General features: G+C 51.4%; 1 protein-coding gene across 2 annotated transcripts in view; it reads right to left on the bottom strand.

Moving 5' to 3' along the window:
* Window positions 1-16,891, bottom strand: part of Crhr1 (corticotropin releasing hormone receptor 1) — a 46,223-nt gene extending 29,332 nt beyond the window's left edge. The window contains exon 1 of one of the 2 annotated variants that reach the window (XM_031353058.1): window positions 16,568-16,891. In XM_031353058.1, coding sequence (XP_031208918.1) covers window positions 16,568-16,600 — 33 coding nt within the window. In that variant the 5' untranslated portion in view covers window positions 16,601-16,891. The remainder of the gene's footprint in view (window positions 1-16,567) is intronic. The other variant, XM_031353059.1, reaches the window with a different exon arrangement.
* Window positions 16,892-20,373: the final 3,482 nt, after the last annotated feature.

The following is a 20,373-nucleotide window of genomic DNA, read 5'->3' as shown; positions in this document are numbered from 1 at the left end:
CCTGTGATCCTGGTTGTGTCAGAACTCCTCAGAGTCAAGCTGTCTCTGTGATCCTGTGATCCTGGGATTGCTAGAGCGCCTGGGAGTAGAGCTTCCTCTGGGTGTTGTGGGACTCAAGCTCTGCTCAGGGCACTGACCCAGACAGACTGGAAGTAACCAGTGCCACTGGGCTGGCGGAGTTCCTGTGTGCCCGGGTCCCACTGGTCCCAATTGTTCCCAGTGTTGGGACTGATGTTGTGTCCTCCTTACCTCTGATCCTGGGCATGTTAGAGAGCCTCGGAGTGGAGCTTCCTCTGGGTGTTATGGAACTGGCTTTGGAGTTTGTGCCCAAGGTCTGCTCAGGAAACAGGCCCAGACAGACTGGAAGCAACCCGAGCCACTGGGCTGGTGGAATTCCTGTGTGCCTGGGTCCCACAGGTCCCAGTTGCTCCCAGTGTTGGGATAGATGTTGTGTCTTTTATTTTTTCAATAATTTATTTTTTTATTCACTTTACATCCCGATCACAGACCCCTCCTTTTCTCTCAGTCCTGCCCTTACAAATCCCTTCCCTATTACCCCCTCACCTTCTCCTCAGGGGAGGCCCCCTTTGAAGACCACCCCATCCTGGGACATCTAGTCCCAGCAGGACTAGGTGCATCTTCTCCCCCTGAGGCCTAACCAGGCAGCCCAGCTAGGGGAAGGGGATCCAACGGCAGCCCACAGAACCAGAGTCAGCCCCTGCACCAATGGTTAGGAGACCCACATGAAGACCGAGCTGCACATCTGCTACAAATGTGTAGGGGACCTATGTCCAACTCCTGCATGCTCTTTGGTTGAAACTTGAAATTTCCTGGCTAGTAGAGGAGCTAAAATCCTGTCAACAAGCTGGCTGTGTGCACAGTTCACTCACTGGTGAATGTCTAGATCTGTACCCCAGCCTGCCAGCCCCGGACCCCAAACAAATCTATCTTACTGCTAAATCTCTGCAAGCCTTGAAGGTCTAGTCTGAGAAAAACAAGGGCACTCTGCTACTCAAAGAGGTCACCTGCCTTTGAGAAGCTGTGCCACGGCTGTCAGGCCTGGCGAGCCCAGGGCACCCACAGTGAGAGCCACAAACGGAGAAGCAAGAAAAGTGGTAAGAAGTCTCTGGAGGGCTATCGGGAGGGCTGAGCCTGACAGCTGCCTGCTCCAGCTCTAGTGCCCTCCCCCCGCACCCCCAGGCCAGCACAGTCTGAGCCGCCACCCCAGTTCCCACTGTGACTTTGGCATAAAGGTTAATCACACCCAGAAAATGCTTATTAGAGACCACAAATAACCGCTTTACTGAAGCTCCATTTGGTCTTTGAGGCACAAAGTATAATCTTCTTTGGTGGGACAACTCCATGATTATTAACCTTTCGGGGAGGGGCCTGAGGAGCCACAGGAGGGAGGGAGAAGTGGCCTGGAGGCAACCAACGCTGTAAGTTTCTGAAGAATCTGAAGAATCGGGAGAGGGATCTGTCTTCCTTTCCAGGATCATCCTGGGAGGTGGCTCTGGGGCAAGCGTGGCCTCCTCACGGTCCTGGGCCCTCTTTCTTCACCCTCCTATTGAGTTCAGAGAGTTCTTACTGAGTGACTGAGTGGCTGGCCTTTGACGTGTAACTTCCTTTTATGTGAAGCAAGAAATGGTGAAGTTGGGAGGTGGACCTCCCAGGGACCAAGGAAAGGAAGACTTCTGGAGTGTGAGGCCAGCAGAGGCACTCTCACCAGGTGGTCCCTCTGGGACCCAGATTCCTCCTTAGCTCTGAAGGCAAGCTTGGTAGAACATCCGTGGGGCTGCTCTTGCAGCCGCCTGCCCTATGCCCGTGCTACGTCAGTCACGGTCTGCTCTCTCTGCAAGCATGGGTCTGGGAAGGGGTTTCAGCCTAAAAGAATGGCAGTCTGTTGTTTACCTTGCTTATTTTGCAAGCCCTCACTAAGCCGAGGTTCTATGTTCATGGAGCCCAAAGCTCAGAACTTGATTTGTAGAAAAATAAAAGAATTCAGAAGCAGGAAGCACCAGGATAGCATCATATACACTCACAGACAGACACACACACACACACACACACGAAACACTCACACGCATACACACATATATACAAAGAAATTCAGAGGCAGAGAGCAGCAGGACAACTGGATCTCACAGGCGCTCACATGGACACACACACACACACACAGGTACACACACTTCACGAAGACAAAGAGTGTAACTGAGTCCAGGGAAGGGGCTACATTGCATGACCATGAGTGGGTTTCTGGAGGAGAGGAGCCTGTGAAGGGGGACACAGTCAGGAAGAGAAACATTCTTGGCCTGGGGAGACCCAAGCTAGCCAGAGGTGGAGGACACAGACACTAAGGTGAGAGGGATCCAGGAGGCCAGGAGAGCCAACACGGACTTCTGGGCAGCAGACAACTGGATCTTCTCAGTGCTACCATTTGCAGGTGTAGAAACTGAGGCCTGAAGGGAAATTGAAAGCCAGATCGGATACTTGAAGCAGATCCATAGGATCTAAATAGAACTGAGCTCAGGAGACCATGGGGACCCTGGTTAGTGGACCAGACCAGCCCTGACTCCCCAGTGAGGTCAAAATCCCAGCTCTGCCCCTTGTTTGCTTGCTTTTTTTTTTTTTTTTTTAAAGATTTATTTATTTCATGTATGTTCACTGTTGCTGTATACAGACACACCAGAAGAGTGCATCTGATCCCATTATAGATGCTTGTGAGCCATCATATGGTTGCTGGGAATTGAACTCAGGACCTCTGGCAGAGCAGTCAGTGCTCTTACCGCAGAGGTAAGAGCAGCCCCCACCTCTCCAGCGCCCCCACCCCATTTGCTTTTGACATGACCCCCTTCGTGCATGTTCCTGTGTGTGATAATTAATGTGCACATGTGTATGTGGGTGCATGTGTCTATGCATGCTCATGTGGAGGTCAGAGGTCAACATTAGTGTCTTTTATCACTTTCACATTATTTCTTGAGACGGTATCTCCCACTGAATCTGGAGCTCGCTGTTTGGAGAGGCTGGCTGGCCAGGGAGCCCTGAGGATCTGCTTGTCTCCTTCTCCTAGTGCTTGGGATCACAGGCTTTTTGACACGGGTGGGTGGCTGGAGATCTGAACTCAGGTCCTCACGTTTATGGAGTAGGTGCTTTTCCCATTGAGCTGTCTCTCCAGCCTCATCCGGCTACTCTGACTGCCCTGATCTGTATTCTGTTTAGGAAGGCGGAGGGGAATAAGTCAAGAGGGGAAGGAGGGATCACGTGGCCCATAAAGCAGTTTCCGTACTCAGGCTGACTCCCCCAGTGCTCTGAAATGCTGGCATCCAGCTTGTAGAAACAGGACATGCGCAACTAGCGCCCTTCAAGCCTCGTCTCTGCCGCCACAGACACATGCGCAGTTGCGGGTTAACTGAACCTGGACAGGGGATTCAGGAGGTAGCAAGGGACCGCACAGGCAATTCTGTGTACGCCAAGGGCTCCCAAGCGTCAAGTAGAGGGGTCAGTGTTGGTAAGGACTACAAGCTCCACACAGCTCAGCTGAGGTGCAAACGGGACGTCTTTGCTTCTTTGGATCCACAGAGGTGCCCAAAAGATGAGTCAGGGCAACACCAGACTAAGGACGGAATGCAACAGTGTCCCATGTCCTTTCTCAGCCTTCCTGCCTTGCCCCATGCAATCTCTCTCTCTCACTGTGTCCCAGGTCAGGTCTTCTCCAACAATCTCTGTTGGCGGTCACAACCTGTCCCCATCTCTAGCAAAGAGCCTGTCTCCCCAGCCCCCACTTCCCCAGAGTGGTGAGCATCGAAAGATTATTCCAGGCAGACAAGAAATAATGTATTATTGCATTTAATTAGGTTAAATTGCTGTTGTACAGAGAAGAAAAAAAAAAAAACAGAAGGGAAAATCTCCTGCCTACACTCAAGGGGGTGCAGGTCTGGGTGTTCCGCACCTCCAGACTGTCTCCCTGGGGCCTGAGCTCCCATCCCCCCCTCCATCCCTACCTTTGCTCCTGCCTCACTTCTCTGCCTCCCCTCGTGGGGGCCTCACAGTGAGAATGAACCTGCCCTATCCCAGTTCCTCTCATTGGGCAGTAGAGTTTACACATGACCTTAGAGAGTACTGGAGCATGTCTGCTAGGGCTGTAAGCTCCTGGGGTCTGTAGCCATTTTGATATCCTCAATGAATTGCAAGACATGTGGAATGAATGAATGAATGAATGAATGAATGAATGAATAAGACATATTGACTTTCTCTTTCTATCCCCTTGGTCCAAAGGGTCCTATGATAATTTCCATAATGACTTTCAACCCTTCCCCTCTCCCTTCCTCTCTCCTTCCTTCCTTCTTCCTTCCTTCCATCCCTCCTTCATTCCTTTGTTTGTTCCTTCTTTCCTTCTTTTTCTCCCTTTGGTTTTCTGGGACAAGATCTCACTCTAGCCTAGGAACTTGCTCTGGACCCTAGACTGGCCTTGACTCTTGGCAATCCTTCTGCCTCAGCCTCCTCGTGCTGGGATTCCAGGGATGTGCCACTGTGCCCAGCTCCACTGGGACACCTCCTTATCTCTCCCTTCTTTCTCTCCTCCTGGTGGTGTGGGTCCCTTCTCTGGCTCTGCTTCCTGCACAGCATGCCCGCCTTGGATCAGTCAGTTTGCTGAGCTCAAGAGAGGCACACCCTGGTGAAGGGAAGTGTGGCTTGGACAGACTTGTTCTGGGAGAGTGGACAAGTCATTGCCCAGCCTCAGTTTCCACAAGTGTGAAGTGAGTAGGACATTTTTTTCTTGACATTCTTCTCCAGATATGAATGTGCTCTGGCTCCAAGGCTCTCAGGAAAGCCCAAATCCAACCTCTAACTCAGGAGAGCAATGTGCCCACCGTCGGGTGGGGCACATTGCTGCCCAGGCCCACTTGGGCAACCTTGAGAAAACCACTGATCTCCCAGTCGTTTTCCCTGTTTGTAGATGGGACTAGTTGGAATGAAATATCTACACCCAGAAGCACTTGGAAAGATTTGCTGATTCAGTGTACACTGAGTAACAAGGGGCCAAGGGGCTAGCTGGCTCTTCAGCTTTCTCTCTACTGGGTGCTTCTTCTGTGACTCAGTCTTCCATACCAGAAGTGCCCTGCCTGGTCTCCTGCAATCACTCTCCATCATTAGTCTGTTCCCAGGAGCTGTGGTCACCTACAGAAGTAAGTGTGTGTGTGTGTGTGTGTGTGTGTGTGTGTGTGTGTGTGTAACCCTTGATGTAGGCTAACTGGCCTTGGGCATGAATACACGGACTGGTACCTATTTCCAATCTCCATGATGATGGTTAATTTCCACTTTAGGCCTGATTGGGTTAAGAAATACAATGGTGCCTGGCCTACAGAATAAGTCCTGGGATAGCTAGTCCTGTTGCACAGAGGCACTCTGTCTTGAAAAAGCAACTGTCTGTACCCCCAAAAGAGAAAGAAACACAAGGTACACCTTTGGATGTCTCTTTGAGGGAATTTCCAGAGAGGCTAGACCTCCATCAACGAGGAGGAACAACCCACCCTGAATATGGGTGGCAGCATCCTGTGGCCTGAAGTCTGGCAGTAAATGAAGGGGTGGGGGAAGGAAAACTGGGCTGACGGTGTGCAAGCCCCTTTCTCTGCTTCTCGGTCAGGGCCATGGAGCAAGCTGCTTTTACCACTGTGCCTTCCTCTTCTCTGGTGGACTGTGTTCCCCTGGGCTGTGAGCCAAACCAACCCATCCTCCTTCCATTGTTTTCTTACTTACTTGGCCACACCAAGAAGAACAGTAACTAAACTACCCGTCCCAAATCTGACTGTCACTCACTTGCTGCCCTAAGCGAGTCTTAGTTAGGGTTTCTAATATGTTTCTACATCATCATCAGAAGCAAGTTGGGGAAGGAAGGGTTTGTTTCCTTTTACAGTTGTGTATCAGCAAAGTCAGGAACTCAAGCAGAGGCCATGGAGGAGCAAGGCTTACAGGCTTGTTCCTCATGGCTTGCTCAGCCTGCTTTCTTATATGCATAGTGGCTGGACCCTTTCATATTGTCTGTTATCAAGACCTATTGGTCAACCTTTCAGAGGCATTTTCTTCATTAAGATCCCCCATTCCAAATAACCCTAACTTGTTATTAACTAACAAGCTGACAATTAGCTAGCTAGGATAGTATGACTTGCTCTCTGACAGCCTCGGTGACATGCTTGTCCAGTGTGGGCCTCTGACCTCCTTCCTTGCCTTTCTATTTCCTGGTTTCACTGAAGACTTGCCCATGAACAGACTCAGGGGTAGTGTTGCTCATTGTAGTGATATGACTAAGAGTAGCCCCCATAGGTTCATAGATTTGAGTGCTTGGCCAATAGGGAGTGGCACTACTTGACAGGGATTGAGGCCTTGTTGGAGGAAGTATGTCACTAGGGGTGGGATTTGGGTTCCAAATGCTCAGGCCAGGGCCACTGTCTTTCTTTCTGTCTGCTCCCTGTGGATCGGGATGAAGAATTCTCAGCTGCTCTCCAGCAGTATGTCTGCCTGCATGCCACCACGCTTCCCATGATGATGACAACGGACTAAGCCTCCGAAAGCAAGGACCAATTAAATGCTTTCCTTTGTAAGAGTTGTCATGGTCATGGCGCCTCTTCACAGAAGTAGAACATTGCCCAAGACACTCATGAAATCTCAACCATCCCAAGATGGAGCCCTTACCACCTCTCCACTGCGTACAGATGTCAAATTAGTGTGAACAGAGTTTGCTCATGGCTGTTACCCTAGCAACCAGAGGCACTGGGATGGAAGCCACTCTCCTATCCTAGCAAGACAGCTTGTTCCCTGAGCCCTTCTATAAGCCCGATGCATCCAAGTAGGCACAGTTTTCTTTTGCCTCCACATCTCTAAGTCATAGCTAGAGCTGCAGTGTGCTGTGGTAAGAACAGGGGAGCAAAGTCCCTTATGGGACCAGGATGAGGAGACAAGTGTTAGGTAGAACTTAGTTTGATTCTCACAGATGCATGGAGCCTAGACTGGGCTCTGATCCTGCTCCCAGGTTGGGAAACTGGAAGCTATGAGTTGTGTGCAATCCCTGGATGCTGATACATTCTCTGAGGAGGCGGAAGGCAGATCCCAGGTGTCGGGACCTCTTTGGAGGCATCGGCCTTCCAGGTGACGTCCCCCTGCCCTGGGGGCTCTTGATCAGCTGCACAGAGACAAGTGTAAAGTGGGAGGTCGTCATGTGGTGGCAGAAGCTTGTCCTTGGAGGAGAAACATGTCAGACATGATTTTGAGGAGGCTGGGAAGGAAGAGGGAGACCGCTTGGCAGCTGGCAAGTGGGTCTGTTATAGAAAGCCTAGTTTCTGCAACTGGATGTTTCGAGTGAGCAGCTGCCTGCCAAGGCCACCCGGGAGCATGAGCTAACTGCTGCCAGACCAAGGCCCACTGAGCAGCAATTAGGAATAATCATGGGACAAGCAGTGGCCTTGTCTATGTGCCTCAACCAGGTGATGCGTGGCAGCAATCGGAGGGAAGAGTGACTGGCACTTAGCGGCTAGAGGCCCGAGGTGCTAAACATCCCAGTGTCCAAGGCAGTTCCCACAGCAAAGAACTATTGTCCCAGGTTCAGGGATTACCTGGTTGGCCCAAGTGCTTGTTCTGTAGGCATGTGGTCCCAAGTCTTGTCTCCAGAACCTACATACAAACACTGCCTGTTACGCACACTCAGAATCCTGTGCTGGGGAGGTGGAGACCTGCAGATCCCTAAGGATTGATGGTCAGCCAGTTTAGCCTAATTGGTGAGCTCCAGACCCAATGATAATACCTAGGGTTGTCTTCTGGCTTCCATGTACACATGTATACACACACACACACACACACCAAATAACAAAACTACTGACACTAAATGACAGCAATAGTGGCCTTGGCCAACTCTATTCTGAAGGAACTCACCTGTCTGATCATTAGGAGGAGGAAGGGAGACAATGGAGGTCTTTGGGGAGAAGGAAAACACACAAGGAAAGAACCTTCTACACCCAGGAAGAAGCTCTGGCTGCTCTCTGTCCATCAAAAAGCTCTTTGCCACCATGAACCAGTCATCCCTGTTTCTGGTCTCAAGTTGTGGTTAGAGGACTGGTGGTTACCCCTACCTGGCTAGCTACCCCTCCCCTCAACCAGCTCCTCCTTGGTGGGATGCCACAGAAGGCCAGAAAGCTACTCAAAGGGTGCTCAGGACCAGTTTGGGCAGGCTTGCCAAGGGCAAATTGTACCATACCAGTCTGCAGCACGATAAGTCCAAAAATCGAGAGTGACTATTTAGAAACTTGGATGGGAATTTGTCCTTGTTGTGACACCTAAGCAAGTTGTCAATAAACTCATCTCCTTGAACTGGGTCTAGACTGATCCCAGTGTTGTCAGACTGGCAAGGTGAATCACGGGGTGCCGCCAGGACTACATGCCAGTCTGCGGAGGACTGGAAAATCCCCGTGGTCTTTCTCCCTGCTAGCTAGCTGGAGGACAGAGCTCCAACTGGCTCATTATGGAAGGCCTCCTGGAAGAGACAGTTTGAGTGACTGCTGAGCTTAGCATGGAACAGAGAAGATGGCTGATACCCATGAGAGTAGCGGGTCCCCGTTTGAGCTTTAGTGGGTGCAGGCTGCTTGTTGCACAGCATCTCCTATTAATCCCCATCATTGTCCAATAAATGAATAAAGAGGGTACAGAAGCCTAGAGAGACTTCCTGAAGGTCACCCAATCAGAAAGTGACAGAATTAACCCCAGGACTCCTGCTCTTTTGGCATTGGGGACAGTGCTTCTTCCTTGTGACACTCAGGTTACATATTAGCCCTGCCATTCCTGGCTGGGTCTCATAGCTTAGTAGCAGCATTTACTTCAGACCATGGGGCCTAGCTATCTGCAGAGAAAGGACCCAAGGCTGTCCCACTGGCACCCACAAGGAGCCAGGGGCATGCGACATATACTCAGGACAAGACCGTTTAGAGGAGATAGCAATGCTACTGTTCTGAGCCACTTCTGCATTTCCTGGTTCCTCCGGCTTGACTGCCTGAAGGACTGGAATACCTCTGATCCCATCTGGGGCAACAGGAGTGACCCAGACCCGCTCTGTGACACCCCAGTCCCCAGCCTGGGCCCTGGCCTCCCCTTGATGATGTTTCTCCAGAAACCTCAAGATACCGACCCGCCTGTCCACGTGTGGACTGCCTCTCAGCATATGCCTGGAGACACAGAGCTGGAACCTTGGCACTCAGCATCAGGATACAAAGCTATCCTTGGGTACCAGGGAAAAAGGAAAGGCCAGAATGATCAAAGTGGTCATGCCAGCCAGCTTCCTTCCCATGCCTGCTCAGATCTCATGTTCATGTTCAATACTCGTTCTCTTCCATTACCCAGTGAAGCCTCTCTACCAGACTGTCTGTCTTGAAGACAGACTCTCCTATCAAAACAAAACTGTCCCCCCACCAAGTAGGCTGTGGACAAAGCTGGTCACTCAGTACAGGAGTCCATATGGTCCCAGAAGGACCACACCCCACTTGTATTCTTTCTTAATCCTTTATTATCAGCAAGCTGCCTGGGCCTTGCTCTTTCTCCCATCTATGCCCACTGGCTGCCCACCAGCAACGGTCTTATGAGAGAAGGGGGCCACTGAGCCAGAAAAGGCCTTCCAGCAACCACTGCATCCTTGCCAAGAAGGTTGAGAAAGCAAGGGACATCAAGGGGGAGGATTACACCCTGCCCTTTGTCAGGTGACACTCCTTGTGCCTGTAGCCAGCTCCTGTTTTAGCCGTTTACCTGGGCTGGCTGCATTTTATTTCTGTGGCTCTATGTACTTGCCAGGGACTTTGACCACTAAGCTGTTCTCAGTTCTCTGACTGCCCTGACCTTCCAGTGCCTAAAGACTCAAGCAAGATTTTTACTATGCCTCTTGACAGCCTTCTATCTCTGCCAGGGGTATCCCACCATGGCCCCTTGGCCACATTTCACTCTTGGGCAGTAGGCTGGATTCCCCCAGCACTTATTAAATATCTCAGACAATTCTTTATCTAAAGTGGCCCAAAGAAGCCAGCCAAAAGCTTGGGTACCCCTGTGTCCAAAGACAGATTCCAGAGTCAGCTCAAACAATCTCCTCCCGGCCCGCAGCAGTGAAGCAGCTGGACCTGCCCGTCCAGTTTCTCTTCTAGATTTTGACCTAGGGGCCCTGGCTCCCCACCAGACCAGAGATCAGGATGATAATGGAGAGGAATAGGTGCCACTCAGACCACCCCTGGGCTCCTGCAGTTGCTGTTCCCTGGGCCTAGCAGACCAGTGACAGTGTCTGTTTCCATAGCATCTCCATGTGGTCCAGGAGCACATGGTGGGTGATTGCCAAAATGGAGGCACCTCAACAGGTGGCCCTGGGCATAGAGACCTGCATCCTGGAGCAGAATTCTGATGTGTCCACTGCACACTAAAGGGAGGGACTTTCCCAGTCCTGAGATGAAATTCTGAGAGGCTAGGCTCCCTCTTGCCCTGTTGTCCTGCCTTTTAATTTCATGGAAGCAGCTCCTGCTTCTAAAATAAGTGGTTAATACTCTGCTTCCTGACAGACCCCAAGGAGTTGTTTTCAAAATAATTGCCTGTATCCGAAAGTTAATCACATTGTACCATCCTCCTTGCAAGTGTCTATTTTTACTGACAAATGTTTTCACATTTCAGTGTGGCCTCTGACCTTGAGCTCAGCTGTAGGCTAGGGCTCTAGCCTTTCAGGGGATGGGGGTAGGGTAGGGTGGGGTAGGGTGTGAAACGTGAAAAGCCCTGGGGATGTTCTCTCCTCTCCACTCCTCCTCCTCCCCCCTCCTTTCTCCTCGTTCTTCTCCTCTTCCAGCTTTTTGTTTGTTTGTTTTTGTTTTCAATAGGGTTTCCTGTAACCCAGTCTGGCCTAAAATTCACTATATTGTCCAGTAAGACCAATAGCTTCTAATCCTCTTGTTATTACCTGAGTGCTGGTTGACAGATACATGAGCCACCATGCCTGGTTTACACAGGGCTGAGAATCAAACCTAGGACTCCTTGTATGCTAGGCAAACACTCTAAGAAATGAGCTACATCCCCATCCCCTCCCCCACCTCTGACAGCCTTTCTTAGACTGAGGACATTGGTAAGATATCTTATAGACTACTCTAGTTCATACTTATGAAGGGCAGATCGTATGCCAGACCCATTAGGACTGTTTCATGCCACACTCAACAATGCAGGAAGTCATGGTTATCCCATTTTCTCAATTTTGGGGAGAGTGTGTATATGTGTTGTGCCGTGTGTGTGATATATATGCTTGCTAGTGTGGATAGGGCATGCTCATGTATGCACTGTGTGGTTAGGACAGCGATGGATATCAGGTATCTTTCCTCTATGACTCTTCATCGTTATCTTATCAGATAGCATCTTTCACTGAAACTGCAAGCTCATTGATTAGTCTGGGCCAGGCTGGGCTGGCGAATGAGCTTCAAGGATCCACTTGTCTTAGAATGCACCCCACCTTCCCAGAGCTGAAATTACAAACATAGGCCGCCATGCCCAAGTTTCCCCTGCTCTTATCCCTTACTTCCCAGTCCTCCCAGGCCTGTCCCCTACATTTAAGGCCTTCCCCTGAGAAAAAAGAAAGAAAGAAAGAAAGAAAGAAAGAAAGAAAGAAAGAAAGAAAGAAATATATAAAGAATGAAAGAGGAAAAGAAAGAAAAAAGAAAGTTCAAATTGTGTTGTCCATATAGTTACTGGAGCGTGGTCATACTCCCCATGGTCAATCTCTTAAAGGAAGGTGAATCCTTCCCCACCAGCATCCACACCAGAAGCCATCAGTTGTGGAGAGCTAATCAGCATCCTTAATCACAATTTTTAAGAGTTCTCTTTGATGGCTTCCTATCTAGGTTGATACTTTTGGGGGACAGGGGTTATCACAGAAGCCTTCTATGTCCCTCTCTCTCAACTGTGAGTGTGCTGTCGCCGATGTCACTGCAAAAGCATTCTTGTCCCTTATGGTCAGCAGGAGCATGGGTCATAGACTTCCACATGGCATCTGGCAGCAGCATGGACCATGGACACCCACCTGATCTCTGTATGCCCAGGTTTTTATACGTGGATTCTGGGGACCCAAACCCGCTCTCCCTTCTTTCCCAGCAGCTACTGTATGGACCAAGCTGTCTCTCCAGCCTCATCTTTCCCATCTGTTTTTAAAAGATTTTTTTATTTATTATATATAAATACACTGTAGCTGTCTTCAGACATACCAGAAGAGGGCATCAGGTCCCATTACAGATGGTTGTAAGCCACCATGTGGTTGCTGGAAATTGAACCCAGGACCTTTGGAAGAACAATCAGTGCTCTTAACCACCGAGCCATCTTTCCAGCCCCTTTCCCATCTTTTAAACCAGGAGGATATCGCTCAGAGTGATAACCCTGCTTGCTCAGAGCCTCATAGCAGGGTTGGAGTTCACCTACATTTGCTTCCCTGATGTTCTCATCTCCCAGAAGAAAACGCCTGGTCTAGAGCAAGATGTCTCATGATGAGCATTTTAAGAGGGTTCGGTGTACAGCTTGCAAGTGTCTCCGATAACTGGGGCCTCTAACACGACGGGGTTATAATTAACAATTCATTACTTGACCAGAAAACTGCAATCAATATCTCCACCTGTCCTTCCGTCTCGGATGGGTTCTCATTTCCAGACAGTCCAGAAATGGCGGGATGGAATCTGAGATGAACAACAACACCCTTGGCTCTCCTGCCCTCCCCCACCCCAAGGAGGCAGGAAGGGCAGAACCTTGCAGGGCTCACTCAGTTCTTCCAGACTCCCTACGGGGCTACTCCACCCACTCCCTTAGGCTCCAGGCCCCTGGGGGGACTCCACTGGTACCTATGGCTTTCTTTTCTCTTTTAACCACTGGGCTGAAGGTGGGCTTCTGGGGTTTTCTGTATCTGATGTGGCTTTGCTGTTTCATCTTGGGCTCCTCTGTTTTTAGGTGACACCCACATCCCACAGGGGCAACAAGGATTTCTTTATCCCAGCAACATAAGCTAAAAGGAACAGGTGACCACACCATCCTTATCTTAGTATCTGGTAAACACCTACTGTATTCATTGGGTTTCCAGGCCCAGTGGTGAAGGAGAAATACCAGCTGGGGCGACTAAGGCCCAGAGAAGAACCCCACACATTGAGGTTCCCAGAGGAAGAAGAGCAGAACTGGGGGGGTTGTTCAGTTTCCTGGACCTGTTCTTCCCACGTAAGGTTGCAGCCCTAAGGAGCTCATGGGAACCTCTGAGAGAGGCCAACGAATAAGGGGATTCAGCTCCACACTCATGCACAGGCAATGAAACTACGGCTCAGAGAGAGGGAAGGTGACCTACTGGAAATCACACAGCTTGTTGGACGAAGAGCTAAGGGCAACGTCAGGCTCGCTGATTGCCAGGCTGACAACCTACCCATTTTCCCTGCTGAAATTCTCAGCCTTGCACCTTGGTCCTCTACGGAGGCCTTACATCCCCTATCTTTCCCACTCTCTAGGACCAGAGCTTAGGCTCTTGCCAAGAGCTTAGACATGAACAGTGGCTCCAAAGGGCACATTTGACCCCTAAACTATCTCTGTGAGGCTGATCTTCACTAGGTGCCGATTCTCCCCAAGGAATCAAATGTCAGCAAGGGTAAGAAATGGATTTTGCACTTGAGCTCCGGCCGGTGGCTTGCTTTTTCATGTCTGCGCACACTGAGAAGGGGCTCACGTGCCAGGTTTCTCCCCAGGCTGGGTATCAAATCCCACGGTTTGCCCTTGTGTTGGGCCTCCCCTTCCTTACTCTGTTTCAGGTCTGTGGCCAGGCTGCTTCCTAACCCCCAGCCCACAGTCCCAACCTGGATCATTTTTTTTTTTTTTTTTTTTTTTTTTTTTTTTTTTTTTTTTTTTTTTGCCTTCTATCCTTCACAGCGCCCCTAGAAAACTGGACTCTATTATGACTCAAGCAAAGAGATGATGGAAGCGACATAGGCACTCACAAGCATTCCACAGCAACGAGCAATCTCCCTCTGAAGGCTCAGAAATGGCATGGGACAAGACTGGGGCTCTGGCACAGCAGGCGAGAGGGATCTCTAATGGTCACAGCAGCAATGCTCAGACCTGTTCATAAAAAATAGGGCCTGCAGAGATTGTTGCTCGACTTGTCACAGCCCTGACTAAGGAGTGATGTCACAGGCATTTTTCTCCTCTGCGTTACACTTTGCCTAATGCTTCAAAATCACTATAAATAATAACAGTAGCAATGAAACTGGCCTCCCTGGAAGTCACCGGACACTCATTGTCCTTTAAGAACACACTGGGGCCTAGTTCACCCTGTACAGTCACTCTCCAGAATCACCTATCTCCAGAACATAGATCTGTCCCTAGGGAGAGCAGCTAGTGGATGGGTCGTAAGAAGAGGGACTGCTCTCTGTACATTTATCCATAAACAACACACACACACACACACACACACACACACACACACAATCCACACGCATGCATACACACTCATCTTTCTTGCACTCTCCCACAATGCTCTATAACAAGTTCAACGAGAAATGCACACTATAGCCCCCGAATGACCCTTTTCCAAGCATGGCTTGCCTGTCAATCTTCAGCGAGAGAGTTAGTTTTTGTGTGATCTCCAAGTTCCCTAGATTCATATGTTCAAACTGATGAAACTCTCAGGCTCTCAGCTGCTAGGGACTGAGAATGAGACTTAAGCTTGAATTTAACAAAGCAAAGTCTTAGGCTGGAGTACCTGGGTTGGAAAAATGTGTGCAGGTGCTAAGGGCAAGGTCAGAGTTGCTGCCTGCCAAGCTCATGGTGCCCCCATCTGAACAAGTAGCCTCAATTCTCTGTGCCTCTCCAGCCTCAATTCCTCATTTCTTGGACTGTTATGATGACTACCTGACTTAATATTTGTAAAGCAACTAGACTAACATTGGGAAATGTGTGCGTACCACACAAAGACCACAGTCACCGCCTCTCATTCGGCACTTCCAGGGTATGGGCTGAATGTATCACAAGTCCCCCCAACTCCCACTGGCCAGGAGGAGCATGAGGAAAAAGAACCTTTAATCTTAAGAAAATGTGGACATGCTAAACAGGTCATTTCACACAATTCTAAGAATGGCCTCAGAAAGAACATTTATCGATATCCATGTAAACTTGAAAAAAAAAAGAACCCACAACCCAATCTTTTGAATTTGCTTAAGAGACTGCATTTTAACCCCTCTGTGAATTTAGATCAAGGCTCAGTACACAGGAAGCCTTGGGGAAAGACTTCCATTGATGCTTAACCATGCAACCTGCAAGAGCCTCCCTACCTTCTTTGCGGAAGACTTTGGTCACCCAAAAAAATAATCTCGGGCTCCAGCTCTTAGGTTCACTGAGACTCCATCAGATTTGAAGACAACCTTTGAGTATTTGGAAAGGGGGGGGGGGGACATAGGCACTTGAGTCGCTGGTGAGCAGAGCAGTCGGTCACATTTTAAAAGCGTGGTGGTTTAACTCAAATGCTTTTCCGACAAGTAAAAGCAGTCGGTTTAATAACTAATGGAAAAATCAAAGTCAGTCAATTGGCACTGCTCCTCCCAAATCCAGTTACACCTTTTAAATGCAATCGCTTTTGAATGTCCCTGGCCACAGTTAACCCGGTGTCTCGGCTTGTGGCTCAGGAGGTCCATGTCAGCCCTGAGCGGTCCCGAGACCTAGGCTTGGCAATTGGGGCTGCCCAGGCCCACTCACCTTCTCCAGCACCAGAAATGAGGTGCTGGTACCCAGTGAGCGCGCGCGCTCCGGGACGCGCCGGCGAAGTGGCGCCCATCTCTAGGCTGTGGGCCTGGTTGAGAAGCACCTAGCTCTTCCCGGGTTCTGTCCACCCCCGCGCAACCCCCAGATCGCCCCCGAACTTTATCCAGCAGGCGCTGTAAATGCTTTCTGGAGACTTTCTGAAACTCCGGGAGGCCGAACCGCTTCTCCAGCCCGGTGGCAGGAGCGAGCGCGGCGAGAGACTGCGTTGCGCTCCGGGGCTGTGGCTCCCCGAGGACTGGCCGGACACTTGGGCGCGCGCACCATCGCCTCTCGGAGATGCTAAGTCGATCAAGGGCCGCGACGCGCGGGCCGCATCTACCTCCAGAATCTGAAGCTTTCTACTAAGAGAACCCGGCAGGAAAGAGCGCCTGGGACCGGGACAGGGCCGGCTCGGAGGGTGTCCAGCAGGGACGGGACCCCATCCGGAGCCTGAAGGGGATGGCGCTTCGGCCCCAAAGATTGCGGCGATTCTTCGCGCAAAGCCGGTTCTTCGAGTGGGCGGACCCCCTCCTCCTCTGGCACGCAGCGGCTTCACCACCACCCTTTCTTTTCCCACCAGAGTTGTCCCTCTGTCTCCGAAGCCCGGCTTCAGAGGTCCAGGTAGAGGACGTCAGGCTGAGCCCCAATCTCCCGGGTAGCGCCGGGTTCCCCGATCCCCTCCCCCGTCACCCCTGCCCACGCCTATCCCGCTCCCGTTCGGCCCGGAGCGCCTCTGATCACCGGCAGATAGGTCCCCTCTTACCTTCACGGTAAGGAGCTGCGGGCGCCGTCCCATCCTCGGGCTCGCTCCGTCAGCGTCCTGGATGCCTGGATCGCTCCGACATCCCAGAGCGGAGGGCGGGCGACTGCGATCTCCGGTGGGCGGCCGGTCTCCCGGGCCGCTGAGCTGCGCCCAGGCGCCTAGCTTCGCACCCTCCCGCCCCGCCCCACCGGCAGGCTCTGGCTCGCCCTCCGCGAGCAAGTCTGGTCGCCTTGTCCCCACTCGGTCGGGCCCGCAGCTACCTCTCTTCTGCTTGGATCCCGCCTAGCCCGGTCGCCTCCCCCACGGTCCGCCTGCCTCTCGCCTCGGCTCCCCGCCCCCTCGCCTCGCGTCCCCTCCTCTTTCTCCCTCCGCTCCCCTCCGGTCCCTCCTCCGCTCCTCGCCCCTACGCTGGCTGCTGACTCCCGCCTCCTCCGTCCACTGCCCAACCCCGGGCCGGATCTCTGCACCCTGGGCGTGCTGAACCCCCTCTCCCCGCACCCCGGCTTGCGGCAGTGCGCGGGGCGCACAGGCGGCGGTGGAGGCCACCGCAGCTAGGGGAGAACCAGGGATCGGGGAGGCGGCGACTGGAGAGCCTTTCTTCTCTAGGCTCCTGTGAGGCTGGATGTCCGGACCAAGGGAGTCCAGGGACCTCGGGGTATTTGTGGGGCTCGGGGGGGGGGGGGGGGTGGTGGTAATTAGGAGGCTAGTAGGCGCTGGGGAATGGGCGATCTCCACAAAACTCAGCCTGCGAGGAAAAAAAAAAAGCCGAGAACTACATTTGGGTGGTTCCTGCCCTGTAGCCATCTAGGAGGTTCACCTCCGCCCGCACTTTAGTGTGTGTGTGTGGGGAGGGGGGAGGCGGGCCCCAACCCCCTCCCGCTCCGCGCGCCTTTGGCCTAGACACACCTAAGATGTGCTGAGATATTGAAGCTCTGCGGCAGGAATCCTTGCTTTTTCAATCCTTCGTTCGTTCACTCATTCATTCATTCATTTTAGGAACTAAGAGTCTGTCTGTTTGGTTCGAGGCCCTACTTAGGATCCCCGAGATAAGTGGAGACAGCGGGGTGAGCACCTAGTCTGTAAGGAGGGGAAAGCGGGGCGCGCATTGCGCCGCAACGCTGTGGACGCAGCTGGGAATCCAGCCCGGAGGGCGTGGAGGGGGCCACAGCGCCCCCTCTTGGCCAAACTCTCGGGGCTGGAGCGGGCTGTCCCGCCAGACCTCCATCTAGGTTGGCTTTCTAATTTCACTTCCAGCCTGAAAAAAACAGCTCTCGCCACCTTCAGGCCAGTTAGTTGGATTGTTCTTTTGATTTCCTCCCCCCACTTCCACCCCCCTTTCCTTCCCCAGGAGAGCTAGAGAAGGAGAAAAGGAGGTAGAAATATCTTCACCTCTCAGATCCGGGTCTCCAGAGCCGGTGGTGGCTGCTTCTACGTACGCAGAAGCTCCGAGAGAGACAAGGTCCTTGTGGGGGTACCAGCTTACTTTAAAATGCAGCAGAGACTGGTAGACACTACTTTGTGCAACCCCTCTCCCTTATACTCTGCTCTGAGCACCCTGGGCAAGATCCGTGGCTTAGAGGCCCAGGCGAAAGTCATTTTGGAGCTGGAGTTGCTGTAGGTCATATGATAGTTTACTGGTGAGGAAACTGAGGCACAGGGGAGCGTGGCTTGTCCAAATCCCCACACTCTGGCACCTTCCTTCTTAGTTCCCAACTCAGTGTCCCTTGAAGAGTCGAGAGGAGCATTGGTTAAATACACATTGGCTTAGCCATTGGGAATGCACATTCTTCAGGTTCAAAGCAGTGACTCACACCAGTCAGTCCCAGAGAGATGGACGTATGGATAGACTAACCAGACTGCCAGCTTACTGCGCCCACTGTTACCAGCAAAAGGGAAATGCAGAGTGACCGGGTAGCCGACTAGTCAGGCAGATGGGGCTGGAGTCTAGGCTCTTCCAGGTTCAAACTGAAGAGCTCTGGAAAATGATTTAATGGGGGCCTCAGTATTCTTACTTATGAATGGGCACAGGAAGGCGTACCTCCTAGGATTGTTGGAGGGGAAGTTTTTGGCAGTGTCTGGTATACAGCCCCTCTCATGGTCATCATCAAGATAGAGTGGGCTCTGTGCTCTTCCAGGAAATTCTTGGCAGGAAATAAATTCTTGAAAAGGGCCCTGGAACCCTGGACTGAGGGATGGGAAGAGAGAGGGGAGGGGAGGCTAGCTGGTCCCCAGGGCCACATCTCAGTCCCAGCCTTGGATCACAGTCTGTAGAAGAAGGACGGCCTTACTGCTACCCTTCTCTGGATTCTAATTCCTGGGGCTCAGTCAGCAGCAGATTTCAGCTCAGAGCTCAACCTCCTCCCCTTGACATGATCTTTAAATATGCTAATGCCATCAGTTCACAGAAATCAGCTCTGGTTCCTCTGGCTCTGAGCCTCCTCCCTGAAGTGTCTCCAGCCAGCCCAGCTGTGTCCAACACAGTCACCCTGGTTGTGTTAATTCCCTGACCTAACCTCCATCAGGACCCCAGGCTGGAGCCAGGGCTTGGGTTTCATGCCAGGAGCCAACTTGTTCTGAGAGCCACAGTTCAATAGTTCACAGTATCCCTTGTATTTGTCTGGAAACTGCAGACTTTTTACTTTCAAAGGCTTGGCTCTTGGCTCTTCTCTGTAGCAGCTGTACATCCGCCATCATCCCATCTCTACGGCCTGATGTCCAGGGCACGTCCTACAGCCTCTCCACACCCTGCTCCGGCCCTGCTTGGCCAATCTGAGCCTTCTTTCCCCAGCTGGAGCCGTCCTACACTCTCTTCCCATTTTCTCACTTGCCCTCTATTCAGTCTAGGTCCAAGCAGGGATCAGCTTTCTCTCCGGTATCAGAGAGATGTAAAGACAGTGGTGTGTGTGTGTGTGTGTGTGTGTGTGTGTGTGTGTGTGTGAGCAAGGACATTCCAGTCAGGCAGAAGGTCTCAAACCTCTCAGATCACCCGTGACTGAGAACCAGGCCTATTTATTTATTGCAGCAGGGTCTCAGTAGCCCAGGCTGTCCTGGAATTCACTCTCTAGCCCAGACTGGCCTCTAAACACATGGCAACTTCCTTTCTTCAACCTTCCAAGTGCTGGAATTACAGGCATGCTCCATCAAACCTGGCTATTTTTAACGTTCTAATTGGTCACAGGTGACACTTATTGCAAATACAATGGGAATAAGTGACTAGGAAGTGAAATTTAAAAAAATAAAAAAGAAAGGCACAATTAAAACCCAAGAGGATCCAGTAGAGCCACGTAACTCTACCGGCTTGCTTTGGCATGCTTGGATGCTTATTCTCTGTTTTCCGCTAAGCTTGTCACACTCCGGCAACACAGTTGGCAGACCCACATCAGTCTATAGATCACACTTGCCGTAGCCCCGGTCCCAAGGATGGAGCCAGGGAAGTGGCCTTGCAGAGAGAGCTGTCTCTAAAATCCCAGGAACACTGGGAGACACTGTTAGTTATTCCACTTAATCAACAAACATTTAATGAGCAGCAACTATATGCCAGTCACTGTGGGATGCCAACGCTAATAATGATTAATGTGCCAGGGTCCTAGTCCTCAAGGTGTTCCCAGCCTACAGTGGGATGCAGACACATGAATAAATTATTAAAAGCTAGCAAAATTGGGTCAACAATAGGCAGGGCACACTATGGCCACAGAGGCAGGACTATTAATCCTGCCTGGCCAATAGGGAAGAGGCTATAGAGGAAGCAAGGCTTTTGCAGGATCTGGAGGGAGGGAAGGAGGGAGAGAAGGAGGGAGGAAGGGAGG

This window comes from Mastomys coucha, unplaced genomic scaffold (assembly GCF_008632895.1).
Source record: "Mastomys coucha isolate ucsf_1 unplaced genomic scaffold, UCSF_Mcou_1 pScaffold5, whole genome shotgun sequence".
Taxonomy (NCBI): Eukaryota; Metazoa; Chordata; class Mammalia; order Rodentia; family Muridae; genus Mastomys; species Mastomys coucha.
Note: the sequence above shows the minus strand (reverse complement) of the source record. Positions and strands in the feature narration are given on the sequence as shown.